Source organism: Sturnus vulgaris, chromosome 11 (assembly GCF_052056855.1).
Source record: "Sturnus vulgaris isolate bStuVul1 chromosome 11, bStuVul1.hap1, whole genome shotgun sequence".
Classification (NCBI taxonomy): domain Eukaryota; kingdom Metazoa; phylum Chordata; class Aves; order Passeriformes; family Sturnidae; genus Sturnus; species Sturnus vulgaris.
Genome location: NC_142253.1, coordinates 15,085,953 through 15,103,462, shown reverse-complemented (window position 1 = coordinate 15,103,462; position 17,510 = coordinate 15,085,953). Strand labels below are relative to the sequence as shown.

The window sequence follows — 17,510 nt, the reverse complement described above, 5'->3', positions numbered from 1 at the left end:
AGATGAAGCATCACTTAATGCTTCATGGCTTCAAGTCAGTCTCTGCTGCTGTTTGAGTAAGCACAGGAATCTATTGGCAGAGTGAAGCTTTCAATTGATCACAAAGGGTGGTGATTGATGGGTGTGTTTAGGCTCCTGTTTAACCCTGCACAAACTGTTTTTACCCTGTTGCTCATGTTTTTGTACAGGACTGATTCGGAGATCTATGAGGATGCAGTGGAACTTCAGCAGTTCTTCATTAAAATTCGAGATGAGCTGTGTAAAAATGGAGAGATTCTGCTGTCACCTGCTCTCAGCTACACCACCAAGCATCTTCACAACGATGTAGAGAAGGAAAAAAAGGAAAAGCTGCCCAAAGAAATAGAGGAGGATAAGCTCAAAAGGGAGGAGGAGAAGAGAGGTAGCTACTTCTGTTTCATTAATTTTGAATGTACCAAATGAAAAATGTACCCACACATGTCATGTGTTTCTGCAGCTTTGCCTGCTGGAAGAACCTCAGTAGTCTGCTAGTCCCCCAGTCCTTTATTTTCAAGTTATAAGAAATTTATTTTATTTTGATCTTTATCAGCCAGGCCAGAGGGCTTTTAAGAAAGAGATGTAGGTAGATATTAACCCTATGTGAGCTCTTTAATCCATTGGGATACCAGTATTACTTCAAGGATATTAAAAAATAAAGGAACAGTTATGTACTTCAGCTTTCTCCTGATAATAAACTTAACAACTAATATTCCCACTGACCTTTTAGTCAGCAAATACTGATGGTGTTGTCTATGATCAATCATCCTTTAACACTGCTAAAGAACTGAGGTTTGATGAGCCATTTGTGTTTTGGCTACTATGGATGTGAAGAGTGGGCTTGCACTGTTTTGTAGGGCACGAAGCATACCCTGAAGGTCCTTTATTTCACAGCTCCTGGCTGTTTCTGTCCATGCTCCGTTGTGCACTGTGTTTAAAGGAATAAATAAGCTCTCCAATTGCACCTTTCCACAGACAGGAGCAGAGCTGTTGGCAATTTCATCCTTGAATCATGTTTCTAACACGGTTCATCTTTCCTCATCAATGTCAGCAGCAGTAAAACCTGGTTACTCCAGGCTCAGAGTGAGGCACTGACATCAAGAACCTTGGCTAATATGAAAATGTGACATTACTAACATCTGGTTTTCCCTTCTTGAAATAAGAAGCTGAAAAGAGTGAAGATTCCTCTGGATCAGCTGGGCTGTCAAATTTGCATCGGACCTACAGCCAGGACTGCAGCTTCAAGAACAGCATGTACCACGTGGGGGATTATGTGTATGTGGAGCCTGCAGAGGCCAACTTGCAGCCTCACATTGTCTGCATTGAGAGGCTGTGGGAAGATTCAGCTGGTAAGGATGTCCTTACTGCAGGAAAACACTGGGGTGAAACATTGTTATTATTTTAAACTTCCAGTTTGTTGTGTTTTGGGGTTTTTTTTGCCTGAGTAGATGTTACTTATTTTATTTGCAGAACTGTTTGAACCAGGGAGTATTTTTGTTGTTGTTGTTGTTGTTGTTGTTTCTGAGTTGCTTTTTTCTAAAGGATATTACAAATAGGAAGTTCTTGGGACAGCATGGGCATTTTTTGGTGTTCACTTCTGCCTACCATCAAATTGTAATGCAGGGATGGGAGTCTGAGTGGGATGGACTCCTTGTCGTTTAGGTGCAGAAGAACACTGTTTTTCTGTGCTGAGAAATCTGAACCAAAGGTGGACACAGGTTTCCCTTGTTTTATAAAAATACTACATATTTGTAACTACTTTATAAATAATTGTTATCAATTCGAGTTTGTCAGCACGTAATTTGTTGCAGCATAAAATGAAAGAAATAGTTCTTAAAAAAACTAGAAAACAGTTACCTGAGATTCTTTAAATAATCAGGTGATTTTGTGTGGTCTTCAAAGCCATTTCAGGGCCTGAAAGTCAAGATCTATAAATAAGAATAAATTTCTCCTTTATTTTGCTGAGTCAGGTTTTACTGGAGAAATAACAATTGGCAGACTTTTTAAAAGCCTTGTTTTCCTTTTCTGAAAAGCTGAATATTGCCATGTTTAAAAGAAGATTGCCCTTAGTATAAATGACTACATGGCTGTTTGATTAATCAGTCAATTGCTAATTGTTCTTACTTGGCTCATGCACTAAAAAAATGTAATTTTACATTTTTTTTTTCTTTCTGTCTCCCTTCTCTTTTTTTTGTTGTTTTCTATTTTAAAGGAGAGAAATGGCTCTATGGCTGCTGGTTTTATCGACCAAATGAAACTTTTCATCTTGCAACACGAAAATTCCTGGAGAAAGAAGTTTTTAAAAGTGATTATTACAATAAAGTTCCTGTTAGCAAAATTTTAGGCAAATGTGTGGTCATGTTTGTCAAGGTGAGAGACTATTCAGACTAATTTCTAAAACAAGTAATTCTTTCTGCTCTTTTCTGTAGAGCTGTAGGCACTCTAACATAGACTCTTTGCACTAATACCTAAATAAAATAGGATTTGTTTCTGTGGGCTGTTTGGATCTTCCTTTGCTTCCTGAGCTCCATGGTTGACCCAGCTGGTGGAGTTTCCCTGTGCTGGTTGATTTGTGTTTATGGTCACCCCTGGGCTGGTGAATGTGTCCTTTTTCCATGTCAAAGCTTAGAAGTCTTGTGAAGGTGTTTTCAGGCTGTGTTAATGCACTGGATTGATAAATGAATAAAACCTAACTCTTCTCAAATGCCAATGTACTGAATCAGCTCCTTCTCCAAGGGTGGGATTTCTTATTTGTTGTTATTCTCAGTAAAACTTGGACGTCAAACTAGAATAAGAAAATTCAGCAAAAAGGCTTCTGACAGAAGCATAGAAAAAACTGAAGCCATGAGAGGGAGTTCACTGCATGTCTGTGGAGTGTGGGTGTTGCTGAAATATTTCATATTTTTCCTTCAATCTGCAGGAATATTTTAAATTGTGCCCTGAAAACTTCAGAGATGAGGATGTCTACGTGTGCGAGTCGCGCTATTCTGCCAAGACAAAATCTTTTAAAAAGATTAAACTGTGGACTATGCCTGTGAGCTCTGTCAGATTTGTCCCAAGAGATGTGCCCCTGCCTGTGGTCAGAGTGGCTTCTGTGTTTGCCAATACAGACAAAGTAGATGAGGAGAAGCACAGTGAAACACTGGAGGACAGTAAGGTGGGAGAAAGTATCCTTCATCTTGAAAAGGTATGCAAGGGCAATGTTGGTTGTATTGACAGATAGAGAATGACAAGATATTAGCCCTCATTCAGACACAATAAAATATAAATGAATATAATATTTCTGTTACAAATTATATTACAGACATTTGTAAATTAACACAAACAAAATATAAATCGACATAACAGAAAATAACAAACCATGTAAATATTTGTTACAAGCCTCTTTCTTGTGATCATGTAATGGGGTTTGTTGTGTTTTTCACCACTCCAGAAAATTACACTGTAAAATTTTTACTGTAAAGCCTGCCCTAAACCTAAAGAACCAGTAGAACTAAAACTCTAATTTAGTTCATGTCAGTGCTGAAATGCATTGTTGTGTAGCATTTCAGTAAAACAGTCAGTAGCTAGGCAGAAGTAAGTAATACATAATATTCTATTGTTTGTGGTTGATAACTAAGTATTTTATTGTCAAAATACTTAAGAATATTTCTGTCCAACATAGGGGATAAAAGGTTTCATTTATTGTACTTAGAGTAAGAAAACAAATCAATTTAGGTAAACATATTAAAATCAGCTAAATTTAATTAGTTTTGTCTGAAATAAATTTGGAGCCACGAAAAAATAAATGACTCATAAAATTTCATAAATTACTTTTAAAAAAGTGAAAAAATCCACTTTGCATTTTCTAACAGAACTTGAGAACACAGCACACTCATTGTCAGCTTTTGTCAGACACCTAGTGTGTATTGGTGTATTTTTTCACATCATGACAAAAGATGGAATTAATTGTACTGAGAGAATGAAAACTCACAGGATCTTTTCCTTACATGCCTTGGTGAGACCACCTGTGTTTCCTTGGCTTTCTGGAATCCCAGGCTGAAAGATGAAATGAGGCACATTTTGAATTTTTACTAAAAAGTAAGAAATTAAATAGGGCAGATGGTATGAATTTGTAAGCAATACATGGAGTGTTCATATTCTTGTATAAGAGTTGAATCATTTTATTTTTGTGTCAGTTAGCTTGGCCATATATTCAGTTCCTGCTTCCTAAGCACATTACTGGGCTTTAAACCATCAGAGCTGACAAGGCTTGCCTTGGCCAGCTTACTTTGAAGCACTAGAACAAAAAAGGATCTGTAAATTACTATTGTGGCAAAGTTACAGCTTTGTGAAATAGGAAAGCTTGTGACAGACATGGAGGGTAACTTTGGCTTTGCAGTTTTCATTCAGGAAGCCTTTGCACACACTTCTGTGCTTAGTGCTTACCTATTATTGTTAACATAAGGATAGAGCAAAACCTCTTACTGGTACCTGGCATCTCTTTATTTCTCTGCTTGGTTTTCCTTCTTCCTCAAGTTTCTAAATGCTTCATCTTCTGCAGGACAAAGAAGATGTTCCAGTAGAAATGTCCAATGGGGAGCCTGGTTGCCATTACTTTGAGCAGCTGTGCTACAATGACATGTGGCTGAAGGTTGGGGACTGTGTCTTCATCAAATCACACGGGCTGGTGCGGCCCCGCGTGGGAAGGTAGGGGCAGCTCCTTTGTTTGCAGCTTACAGCTGTAAAAATAACTTGGGTAAAAGAGGGGCTGGTTGCAAAAAGTATAAAAGAAGATGGGAAAAAATGTCAGTGAATTGTTACAAGGTCTTGGTTGTTTGAGGTGGAATTTTAGCTGCTGAATAAAAAAGTTGGAATTGACTGTTGTGTATTCGTTTTCCACTCATGGCCTTTCTTAACACCCTACTGCCTCATTTGGGAGAAGTGGCCTTTCATTGACATTGCTGCTTTGGTTTCTTTGCAGAATTGAGAAGATGTGGGTGCGAGATGGAGCTGCATATTTCTTTGGTCCAATCTTTATACATCCTGAAGAAACTGAGCATGAGCCAACGAAAATGTTCTACAAGAAGGAGGTGTTTTTGAGTAACCTGGAGGAGACCTGTCCCATGACTTGCATTTTGGGTAATTATTAACAACTTTAATCTGATGGACATTTTCTTTGCCTACACAATCTGAAGTGATTGAAGGCTATGTGTAGGCTTCATTCCAAGTATGTCTTTCACTGGGGGAGGGAGAAGATATTATTCAGTGAGTTTCAAATATCCATTCCTGCCTGTGGGACCTGTGGTGAGAATTCACTATAAGGAAGCTTTCTTACAATGAGGGAATTACATGTATCATATGAGAGTGGACATTGTTTGCAGCCAGAGAACAGAAAACTCCACTATTCTTGCATATGAATGTAATTACTCCAGTACATATTACCTGGAAAGTTGAAAGGAGAAGTAGGAATCAGTGAAATTTGATTTGTTGCAGAAGGTGATGGCTATATACTTTGTTTTGGAGTTACAGTGCTGTGATAAATATGCTAACAGTGATAATATGCTGACAGTGATCATGGGAGCTTGTGATTTTGTGGGTTCTCTAGTTCTTAAAAAGATTCAAAAGCTGCATTAAGTTGCTGTAGGTTTCTTGTGAGTGGCATTGTTTGCTTGGAATATCAATTGATGTATTTTCCATAGATGCCCCAAATGCCAGGAATCTTCCAGACTTACGAGACAGGCAAAAAAATGGACTTTCCACACTTAAAAAAAAAAAAAAAAAGTCTGCAAGTGTGGCTCTCTTCTTACCCAGCTCTTTCATTTCTGCAGGAAAGTGTGTCGTTCTGTCATTCAAAGACTTCCTCTCCTGCAGACCAACAGAAATCTCTGAAAACGATGTTTTCCTTTGCGAGAGCCGCTACAACGAGAGCGACAAACAAATGAAGAAATTCAAGGGGTTGAAGAGGTTTTCACTGTCTGCAAAAGTTGTAGATGATGAAATATACTATTTTAGGTAAAAATGTGAGGGGAATGAGGGGTGCACTTGAGTGCTCTTCTGGATTGTGGTGGACTGGCAGCTAAGCCCCCTCTCAGCCTCTTGGTCACTGGCCCACACTGGAATAGGGGAGAGAATCTGAAAGGCAGAAGGAGAAAAACTCCTGGCTCAAACCAGGAGTTAAAACAGTTGGAAAAGTGAAACAAAGCTACATGCACAGAGCATGATAAGGAATTCATTCCCTACTTTTCATCAGCAGGCAGGTGTTTAGCTGCTTCCTGGAAGCAAGGCCTTGGCACATGGAGTGGTTACTGGGAAAGACAAATGTTATAACTCTGAATGTACCCTGTCCTCTCCTTCTCCCCATATTTTATAGCTGAGTATGGAATATCCCCTTGGTTGGTTTGGCTTAGCTGTCCTGGTTGTCTCCCCTCCCAAATCACTGCCCAGGCCCAAGCCTGCTGGGGCACAGAGTGGGGAAAAGGAAAGGCCTTGATGCTGAGCTGTTCAGCACTAATTACAGCAGAATGTGTTATCCACACTACTGTCTCACAGATCCCAAACACAGCACCTGTGCAGGGAATTAACCCCATCCCAGCCTGACCCAGGGCATCCACAGAAGTCAGAGGTGCAATTTCAGATAACCACTCTCTTGGGCAGAAATCCAAATAGCATCATTCTTTTTATGGTCTTAATACCAATGGATGTTTTCTTTTTCTTCCTCTGACTTCAAGAAATGTCATTCATTTATCAGAGTGGTACATTCTCTTGGATGTTGTGAAAATATTTAAGTCCTCATTTATGAGTAAGGAAAATCTTTTGGTGAACACTCATGTTAATAACATAAAAATATTAAGTTCTAACTTAAGTAAAACGTGAAATCTAAAGAAGCTGTGGTGTTGACTGCCTTCTATTGTAGAAATTAAGTGCTTGTATTGAAATCCCCTTCTAACCCATAAAAAAATCCTTCTAACAAGTGACTGAAATGAAACACTTCCCATAGACACAAAATTAATTCTGCTCAGGGTTCTGAAAGGAAGCACATCTCAAGTCACCATAGTTTCTATATTGTTCAGTCAGAAATTGAGAAAAGTTGATCTTCTCTTCAAAAACAAGTTCTTTCCCCTGTAAGGTATGAGTCTGTTCTCAGCTGCTTTTTGTCTTCCTCCTCCACCTTCCAGAAAACCCATCGTTCCTCAGAAAGAGCCATCTCCTCTACTGGAAAAGAAGATCCAGCAGCTGGAAGCAAAATTTGCTGAGTTGGAAGGAGGTGATGAGGACATGGAAGAGATGGGAGAAGAGGAAGGTGATATGACTGAAACACCTTCTATGCCTCAGCTTCAGGCCCCCTTAGCCAGTGATTTAGATATAATGCCTTACACTCCACCACAGGTAAGGACTTTCCTTCAGGAACCCTTAAACCTTTATATTCCACATTTTTTCCCAGTCCAAATGAAGAAAGTAACATTTTATCATATACAAAGGATTTATACTGAAGTTTACAAGTGTATGGAGTAAATGACAAAACAATTTTGGCATGTCCAATATGATATCTAGGTGATAGTGTTTCATTCCATTGAAATTAAAGGAAATCATTCAGCTGAGGAAAACCCAGGGTACATTTTTATGTATTAATGTTGTTTCTAATAATGAGGTTTTCTGTGACACTTGTTCAGAAGTATCGGGTCTTTATATAAAATTTAAGCACAAATTTTCTCACACAAGCCCTGGAATTTGTGTAACTGAGTGTGGAAGCAGAGTGAGGATCTCCTTTAGCTGGAAATTCAGCTAACCAAGAAAGTTTGTTTGCAGGTAGTTTAAACCCTGTGTCACCACACTCCTAGATCCAAGCTAATGCCAGTCTTAAAGAGGCAATGGGAATGATCTGCTGGGAACAGGAGGGAGTTTCAGACACTTTTGTGACCAGCAGTGTGGATTTTTGCTGCATTAGATTGAAAAGATGTGACTCCAGGGTAGAAATGTCTTTGGATGTTGTGAAGGAGTTGCTGAAGTTGAAATCTTCTGGCAGGTTTGAGTGTAATGCTTTGCCATGTGTGCAGCCACCAAATGCATTTTCCCTTGCAAGGTTGCTGACTGCTTTTATTTAACATGATAAATTTTATAAGCAGCTTGAAAATTCTTGAAGAGTATTCCAATAGAAGTGGAATTTTATCTAACTATTAAACCCCTGAACTTCTAAACTTCTGCCAACAAAGAAGCTCTTGTAGCACCTAAGTGTAAGAGAAGACAGGACAAGTGAATATGTGGTATTGTGGGTCTTGGCAGATAGGTGGGTGATGCTTTCCCACTGCAGTTTGCTGTGAATTGAGTCAAAGTACTTAAAAAAAAAGATGTGCACCTTCATTCTTTGCTTGAGCAATATGGCTGAGAAAAGGCATAGAAGGGTTCCTGCTTGATTTCTTCTTTAAACAAGTCTGAAAGTGAATATGCAGTTGTCTGGCTCCAGTGGAAAAGACTGTTCATTTAAAAATGTGTGTGTGGGAGATGGAAAAGAACTGAGAATGCAAGAACCGAATTTGGAATTCTTATGATTTCTCCAAGTCCTGTTTGCCATTCTAAACTGGTGGGGAGGCTTTTACATTAGATTACTGTTATCAAAACTGTTGCAAGAGCTGTGTAGGCTAAAACAGCTGGTGGGCTTGTAGCTGTCTGTTTGCAGATGTATCAGAGACCAAATATATGATTAATTTCCCTTTTTCTGGTTTGAGAACTCTCCATCTGCCAGTGTGGGCTTGCTCAAGAAGCCAGGATAGAATTGTATCTGCCCTGTGTTGTCATCCCAAACCCTGCATGGAGTTTTCCACACTTCCTCCAGACAAGTCGTCTTTAGGTTCATAATGCAAACTTCAAGGATGGATTGCAAGTTACTATAGTGGAGTTTAGAATCACATTTAAATGGTCCTCAGATCATTTTGCTTAAATTGATAAGCAAGGTTTTTGAAGTGCCTTGGCATTACTAAAACATTTTTAGCTGAGAGGAGAGTGTTGAACTGTGGGGTCAAAGCAGCAGGTGGAAGGAGTCAGTAACATGGCCAGAATTTCAGGAGGGGAAGGAAACACTTGAATATATTTTTGTTTCCTGTCTTGCCTCCACCAGGTACTTGGAAACAATGGCACTTTTCAAGATGTGACAAATTTGTAATGTTTGGGGTATGAGAAAGGCCTTCAGAGGGTTTTGATGTGATGATACATTTTTAGGTCTTACTGGTCAGAGTATAGATGAATTATGGTCTCCTGTGATAAATATAGATGGAAGGACCTTCAAAAAGAGGCTCCAGCTGTGGTATCTCAGTATAGAGAGGTCAGAACAGGTTAATTTTTTGGTGATGGAACATCAAGGAGCTCTCACCGAGGGCATCCATAGTAGGAAAAGCAAAGGAGCAGAATTTTTGTTACTCATCAAAGTAAGAACATGATGTGAACCTGTGATGCAGGTAAACAGTGATCAGCAAAACTGAGCTTTGGTTTTGCAGGGAGAAATTGCTACTTATGCAATGAGAAATGAAAACTGGGGAGAAAGGAAGGGCTGGCAGGCAAAATAACATTTAGAAGGTGGAACGAGGGAGAGTAGGGATTGCAAAGGCCAAGGAGGAAGTGGGGAAGCATTTTCCTAAAATGTGCGATGGCAAATAAAATATTTTACTCAACTTGTGTTGGCACCGTCTCTGAACAGCTCAGTGGATGAAATCTGTGACATGACACAATTCCTTCTGTTCTCTTCTGGCCTTCTCTTTTGCACACTTGTGGTCATAACTGCTTTTTCTCACAGTCCACTCCCAAGTCTGTTAAGGGCAGCACCAAGAAGGAGGGATCAAAAAGGAAGATCAACATGAGTGGGTACATCTTGTTTAGCAGCGAGATGAGAGCTGTGATTAAAGCTCAGCACCCTGACTACTCCTTTGGAGAGCTCAGCAGACTTGTAGGAACTGAATGGAGAAACTTGGAAGCAACAAAGAAAGCAGAATATGAAGGTAAGTAAAAACAGAGATGCTGAACTCTTTTCTGCCTTTTTTTCTTTCTCAACACTTTCTGTTGTTCAGATGACAGGTTTAATAAAAGAAAATATTTATGTTTGTGTTCTGGATGTACCTTAAAGAGAAGTTCATGTTGAGAGATGACTGAAGAGGAGCAAAGTGCATGTTTCAGTTATGTAGAGCACAACTGATAATTTAAATGTCTTTGCCACAAATAACCAAATTAACAAAGACCAAGGAAATGGGGGCAAATTAGAAATACAGGGATATGGAGCTCCTGGGCTAGAAGTCAGTTGGAAAAATATTCTGTCAATGTTTCCTTAAAGAAGGACTGAGAGGTACAAGAAGCTCTTGAGAGCTGTAGCAACAGGTAAGAAAGGTTTACAGGGGAGTGGGGAAAAGTTCATTATTAACAGTACTTAGAGTCCTGAGAGGCTTTGGACTGTACTGTAAATATGACCGATTGTTCATTACAGTATTAAACAACTCTTATAACTGATTTTGTCGAGAGATTTCATATCCTGAAGTAAGCCTAGGAATATTTCATAATCATGAGATACTTTAGATCTATCTTTTGTCCCTTTCCTCCCTTCTATTCCTCAATTCCTTCCCTCCTTTCCTTTCTTTGCCTTCCTTCCTTTCTTCCCTCCCTCCTTTCCTTCCGTTCCTTCTGATAAATAGTCACTGTGTTTTAACTTTTATTTGATAAAATAAATACAGCTGATCTTTAACAGCCAGCCCTTACCCAAGCCAAATACATCCATAGTTATTTCTCTAGTTCTCTAGCATGCCAACACTATTAACTACTGTATTGATGCAACTCTATTGAAAGAAAATGCTCCTTTGGATAGGAACATTTCAACACTCTGGAAGGTTATGGCCCAATTCAGTTATAACTTTGAAAATGAGATTTGATAGGTTTTCTGCACACTCATAACTTAAAGGCAGCTTTGATCTTGAAGCTGGAAGCTTTGCATGCTGTCACTGTCCACTCTCAGCCACCTCAGTCCTTTCTGAACTTTCAGTAGCACCTCTTTGCAGCTCTGGAGGGTAGCACAGCACCCTTTGCTCGGGGCGAGTTTGCTTTGCAATGCTGCCGAGGGGAACGGTAACGCTCTTCCTTTGTGAGACTGCTGGGGCCTTACCTTGTTCTGTAGTTGTTTCCTTTTACACCCTTCTAGGTGCATGTGTGATCTTTTTATTGGCAGATCTGTCCTTACAGCCTCCTCCTTCAGCAGGAGGATGGCTGGCATGTCACTGCTTCCTCGCTTAGAGCAGCTTGAAGTCCTGCACTTCTGTAGGGAGGCTCTGTTTGTCCACTGTGTTAATGAGTGTCTGTGTGCTTCCATTTTAATCTTCCTTCTCAACTAAAATTTTCCAAAGCTTTTGGGGGTTGAGCTTCGGTTTCCCTGGCTTGGTGTCTCTCCTGAACTAGACCTACTTTTACTTGGTTTTGAGGGGTTGGGATGGGGTAACAAAGTGTCCAAACTGTGTTATCATGTGTGAAAGGAGGGAAACTCCACTCCTTCCACTATGAGGAGTCAGAATTCATGTGTTCCCTGGTGTGGATGTGAAGCAGGGAGCAGGGAGTGGGCATGGTTTGACATCTCAGTGAAAAAAGGGTGCTGCCATTCTCTGGTGAGAAGTAGTTCACATTTTAGATCCATTTTGACCCATTGAAAGTTTTGTTTGGTTTATGTGCAAGGTATTAGTTGTTTTTTAGCAATAGTTGAGCAGAGAATAGGCTGTGTTGGAAGTGCCTGTATGGCTAAATAAAGTAAAATATAAGAATGCATGGGATTGAGGGAAAGGCCTGTTTTAAGGAAAAACTGTTCAGAGCAGAAGGTCTCTTTCCTGTCTCTTGAGATGTGTTGGAAATGTCTGAATGATCTCAAGTCCTGGTCTGTGTGATTTGGGTTTATTATTGAGTATTAGGGTGAGTGCTTTAGGCTGAACTTTCAGATACCTCCTCCAGTTCCCTTTGGCAGTGTTATTCCATTTTTTACTTCTGTGGCAGTCAGGGCATGGATAGGGACTAGGTAAAACTTGAGTACTCTCCTACATCAGGTCCTTCTTCAAACCTCAGCACTCTGGAGTCTGATAAAGCTGAACACTTGACAGTAATTTCTCATTCATCAGAGTGTCTCTTTTGCTTTTATCTGACCATTTTTTGTTTTTTAGCTGGCCAAAAGTAGGTGAGAGTCAGAACAACTGCTTCATCTTTTCCCGAAGTGCTTGCTGTGCTCTGGAGAGGATTTTCTCATTTTTCTACTTCAGGATCTACCTTTAAATATCTTGTGTATTTTGTGCTCAACTGCATCTGAGTTGCCTGTATTAAATGTAGAAGTTTCTCTGCGTCGTCATCACTGCCTGAAATTGCAGAAGTGGGAAGAAGGAAGGAAGTGAAACTGGTCTTTGAGTGTGTGGAAGTAGTGCTAGAAGCTGCACAAACATGTTCTAGAGGAGTAAAAAGTGTGATAGATGTTCAAAGTCCTCTCCTAGAGGAAGTAGCACTGGCAGGATACATAACTTAATCTCCTTGATGAACTTCTTCTCAGCCTTCGTTAACAGAGGACCTTGATTGCTGGTTTAGTGGCAGTTTCCATCTTTCACCAACTGCAAGAGAACTCATAGCCCTGCATTCACTGTTGTTAAAAATTGCTGGAGATGTATCCTGCATCCATTTATTCTTCCTTGTTCCTCATTGTGCCAGTCAGACACAACGTTCAGAGTAAACAAAGCAGGAACTTGCATGCCCCCAAGGCACCTGGAGTGGACATTCAGTATTTCTCCTTTTTTTGTTTGCTTGGCTTTTGTTTTTTTTCTTTCTTCTTCCCATGACCCTTTGCCCTTCCCTTAATATAAAATTGTCCTCTGGTCAGATTACCCTGCAGTAGATCTTTTGTTCTTGCAGTCACAGTGAGAGACTTGATTGAGATAATGACCAGATTCATCGTACAAAGGACACACATGACCTCCAGTGAGCAGCACAATGTGAGTTAGACATCTTCAGAAAAAAAAAAAAAACCTCATAGGGGACCAAACGGGGAAATGACAGAAAGAGGCAGAGAAAAATATTTTTGGTTTATCAAACTGCTGCTTGTTATGTTCCAAAAGCTAAGGACCAATCTGCACTAGGGAAACTTTACAAATGCTCCCCGATTTGCCACCACTTTTCAGCTGCATCAGTAGTAAAGTACACGGGGAGCCCACAACTGACTGTGCCACCAGCTGGCACTGCTGTCTGCTCTTTGCAGCATTCTTTAGGGCACACCTGGCAGACATGGGGCTTCAGTTCCCATAGCAGCTGGTAGAGGATCCACCCAAGAGCTGCTGGCCTTGGCTGCAGCTGGTTTGGCTGAGCCAGTGGTGTCAAAACAGGGAATGTTTTGCCATGTCCTAGTGCGGACCGAGCCTAGTGCTGGACTGCTGCTTCATGTTGGTAACACTGGTGTTATTATCATCAAATTTGTTCTTTTAATTTTTTTTTTTTAAATTTTATTTTATTATTTATTTTAATTTTTTTAGAAAGAGATAAAGCTTTGTGGATTTTTTTTCATGAAAGGTTCTCTAAAAGTCTTAGCTGCAGCCACATGAAATCAAATCATATGCTGTATAAAAAAAGATTCATCTGTTCTACTTTATATTTGACTAAACTATGCCAGTGTCTGACTAGTCCTTTTTAATGAACAGATAATATTTTGAAAGTCTGGGTTACAAAACAGAACTGAAAATCTAAAATACTTTTACAGAGCGGGCAGCTAAAGTTGCTGAGCAGCAGGAGAGAGAGCGAGCAGCACAGCAGCAGAATTCCTCCCCCCGGGCAGGCACTCCTGTCGGGGCTCTTATGGGGGTGGTGCCGCCACCAACACCAATGGGAATGCTCAATCAGCAGTTGACACCCGTTGCAGGTAAAACGTAGGAGCTATGACCATTTTTTCCTCATCACTTTATCAACCCCCTTCATAACTCTGAACACTCTCTTGGGTCACGTTGGAGGCAAAAGCTCCAACTCTTCAGTCGTTCTTCATGATGAACGTGCCTGGTGTCCAGCGTGACTTGCTCCAGTGGAGAGTAGCCTGTGTTAAATGCAGGGAAGCAGGGTCCTCCTCGTGCAGTGCTCCTGTTCTGGTAGTGTGCAGTCATTTTTATCCACTCTGCCCTGCAGGGCTCACCTTTAGCCCTGCTGTGGCAGGAGAGCAGCAGCTGAGTATTCTAGTGCATGCAGCATCTGTGGCAGTGGTAAAGCAGGAGGGAAATTGTTGGGGGTTCAATTGTCAGGGAGGTGAGAGGCCAACAGAGTCTTACCCAGATTTTAAATCCAAGCAAGAGCTTTGTAGAACTGCCTCTTAGGCACTGGTAAGCAGAGCAGACCAGGATCTAGAGCCATTGCAGAAACAAAGACAAAATGACAACATTGCTGGTTTTATCAGGTTATTTTTCAGAATAGAACTGAGCTTGGAGAACTCTTCCACGAGGTCCCTGTTGCTGGGTGTTGAGCTCGTTACCAGTTGTAATCCGGCTTGATTTCATAGGGAGTATGCTCAGAGTAAGTATTTTCAGGATCAGATCTGAAGACAATGTAGTCCACTGAAGATTCTTGTATGGAAATCAGCCATACATGGGTGAGAAAATTAATTAGGTGTGACCTGATAGGTTGTTTTCTTTCCCTAGTTTCTAATTATAATAAGAATTAAATTGCTTCAGTCAAGGTCAAAATAGTGCCGAGTAGATAAAAATGAGTATTTGGAGGGTTTTTGGTTTGAGTTTCGGAGTCTTTTTTAACTTTCCCTTATGACATTCCAATTATTCAATTTATTCTTTTGTCATTTTTCTTTTCCTTTCTCATCTCACAGGCTGTGGTTTTATTTCAAGCTGACAGCCTGAAGTGTTTTCATCTCTAAATCCCCTTTCAGTAAATAGGCTGCATGGATGTTTTACTGAAGGCACATTCCTTAGTTGGTTCATGATCTCCAGGTTACAAAGCATTTGTTTACACTGAGTTGCATTTTTCTTTTGGCTTTTTTTCACTCTGTTCGTGATAATTTCCCTCTGAACTGTTTGCAGTTGGTGTATGTTTGTGTGTGTGTGTATGTACACTTATCTGTGCATATATTAAGAAAAAGGAGGGGAAAAAAAAGAGTTTCCCAGTGCTGATCTCTTTTGTGAATAATTTACTTCAATCTAGAATATGTAGAAATACCATCCTCTTGTGGTTGTGTTTTCTTACTTTGGTTCTTGGGTTTTTTGGCACTGAGTCACTTTTCCAATTTTTGGAGGCAGGTGTTGATGGGCAGTAATACTTGTTGTTAACACTTCCTTAAAACTTTCCCAAAAATGTGCATTCTGCCAACTACACACACTACCTTATTTCCTGTGACAGCAAACCTCTTTCAGGCCATTAGCTTATTCAAGCAGATCAACACTCAAGGCTCTTCACTTTGGCTTTGGGAAATACTTCCTTAAAATAAATGATGGAGCAGATCCTTTTAAAGTCTTTCTACTTTTGTGGTCCATTTGAAAAACACAGTCTTTCATCTTTTGTTTTTCACAAGACCTACTTGGAAGTATCTTGTTCTGTTTGGACCTCTTTAATATCCTCCTCCATCCTTGGATTTCTTTTCTCTAGTTCAGAGAGCTTCTCCATCAGAACTTCTTCATGGCCCACAGGGCCAGGAAATCTGGAAGCCTTCTCAGATGTTTCTCTAAGTGTGCAGCACTTTAGTGTCTTCTACATTTAGTTATTGCAAAAGTTTACTTAATCTTATGTTGTGGGAGTTTGGAAATAGTTTGGCCATGTTTGCTAGTTTAAAATAAAAGTTTGCAATTCATTCCTTGGGGTAAGAAGATGGCTGCTCTTACTTGGAATGAGCTACAAGAACTGATTTCTCATGGAGATTTGATGGCAGCTTTGTTAGCCAGTTGTTGACTGTTTTTACTGGGAATGTAAAACTGAGCTTCCATGATTGATAAATATGGGTTTGATTCCTTGGAGAGTTTTTTGTTTGTTTGTTTTAAAGCTTCAGAACTGTATTAACTGCACTGAAGATGTGTGAGCAGCTCAGGGTGCACTGCAAGGACCAGGCAGTAGCTACAGTGTGAAATCTCTTTATGCCCAGGAGGCTTTTGTTGTGTTTCTTCTTTTCCTTTCTCCATTGGAAATATGGATTTCCCTGTAATAAAGAGGTACAGATAAGGTTCCAGAAATTTTAAATAGGTACCTACAGCATTTTTCATGTGTCATTCTAGGTGCCCTGAGGAAAATGAAGGCTCGAGGGAGATTAGTTCTTTATTGTCTTGGTGTTTTCTCCATGTAAAGCTTTTGGGATTAGAGGTTTCTCACTTGTGTAACATCCTGAGGAAGTGACAGGTTTAGCTTTTGTTTTGGAGCTGCTCCTCCTGGTAAGACCATGAGCTTGTGACAGCTTTGTTCTCAGTCAGAACTAATGAGAGTTTTTGGCCAGTCTAATTCCAGAAATCTGTTTGGAAAGTTCCTTTTAAGAGTTACAGGGAGTGTGGCAAAGACTCGGTGGTTTCTTGGAGCAGACTATAGAAGTCCCAGCAAATCTGCATTTCTAACTTATCTCATCTCTCTAGACCTGCTTCTGTCCTCTGTCATTTTTTCATTGTCTTTCCAACCCCTTTCCTTGCTTACCTGGCAATGTATCCATTTAAATTAAACATTCCAGGACCTAACAAGCACAGAGCAGTGATAATGTGTAGGTTCCCTACATGGATACCAAAAAATCTGAGCCAAAGCCAGAGAAAGCTCTCAGTTTTCTTCCCTCACATGCAGAAAATGAAATTTTCCAGCAGCAGCACAATACAGTGTTTGCAGTGTCACTGACTTGACTCTAAAGGTACCTTGCAGACGTGGACAGTGAAATTCTGTGAGGGACTGCAGGTGCTCCTTTTTAGTCCTTTCACTTCAGTCTAATGCCATAAGTTACTGCAGCCCAGCACTTTAACCCAAGTTTAAAATTTGTTTTACTGCCTTAGTTCATACTGGAGATGGTTTAATAAAAGTCACCCATCACTGACGGCTATTAGTTTCAAGTATGTGAATGTTGTAGGGCTTTTGTGCATCAGTTTTGCATGTGTACTGCAGGAAAATGTCTGGGGTTTTATTTTTGTGGCCTCTGAACTAGCCCAAAGAGCAGGACTGCCTGTGGGGCTGGCCAGCCAGTGTTGTGTTTGTAATCTGTATGCAGATGGCAGAGCTTTAAGCTGTATTAAAACTGCTTGCATTAGTAACATTTAATTGTGGCTGAATTTATTCCTTGTGTTAACATATCTGAGTATTCAACAGTTATTGCCCTGTGAGAAACATACAAGTACACTAAATACTAATTCATCAAAAGTGTAGTGTTTCATGTTTACAGCTTTTATTTTTAGTTTTTGTTCTTTTTTTTTTTTTGCAAGATACTAATTGTAGCATTGTCTTGCTGTACTAAAGGTGCTTTTTTTGTGTGTGTGTGTGGATAGTGCATGTCTGTGCATACTGTGTAGACCATATTGCATGTT

At 40.1% G+C, this 17,510-nt stretch overlaps 1 protein-coding gene across 24 annotated transcripts in view; it reads left to right on the top strand.

Annotated features, from left to right (window-relative positions):
- The window catches only part of PBRM1 (polybromo 1), a 56,362-nt gene that overhangs the window by 30,605 nt on the left and 8,247 nt on the right, over positions 1-17,510 (top strand). For 8 of the 24 annotated variants that reach the window (XM_014869654.2, XM_088171574.1, XM_088171572.1 and 5 more), the window contains 10 exons: positions 189-400; positions 1,179-1,364; positions 2,228-2,385; positions 2,936-3,202; positions 4,559-4,704; positions 4,979-5,136; positions 5,826-6,009; positions 7,173-7,383; positions 9,782-9,983; positions 13,739-13,897. In XM_014869654.2, coding sequence (XP_014725140.2) covers positions 189-400; positions 1,179-1,364; positions 2,228-2,385; positions 2,936-3,202; positions 4,559-4,704; positions 4,979-5,136; positions 5,826-6,009; positions 7,173-7,383; positions 9,782-9,983; positions 13,739-13,897 — 1,883 coding nt within the window. Of the gene's footprint in view, positions 1-188; positions 401-1,178; positions 1,365-2,227; positions 2,386-2,935; positions 3,203-4,558; positions 4,705-4,978; positions 5,137-5,825; positions 6,010-7,172; positions 7,384-9,781; positions 9,984-13,738; positions 13,898-14,419; position 17,510 lie in introns of those variants that run through there. The other 16 variants (XM_088171573.1, XM_014869656.2, XM_014869655.2 and 13 more) reach the window with 5 other exon arrangements.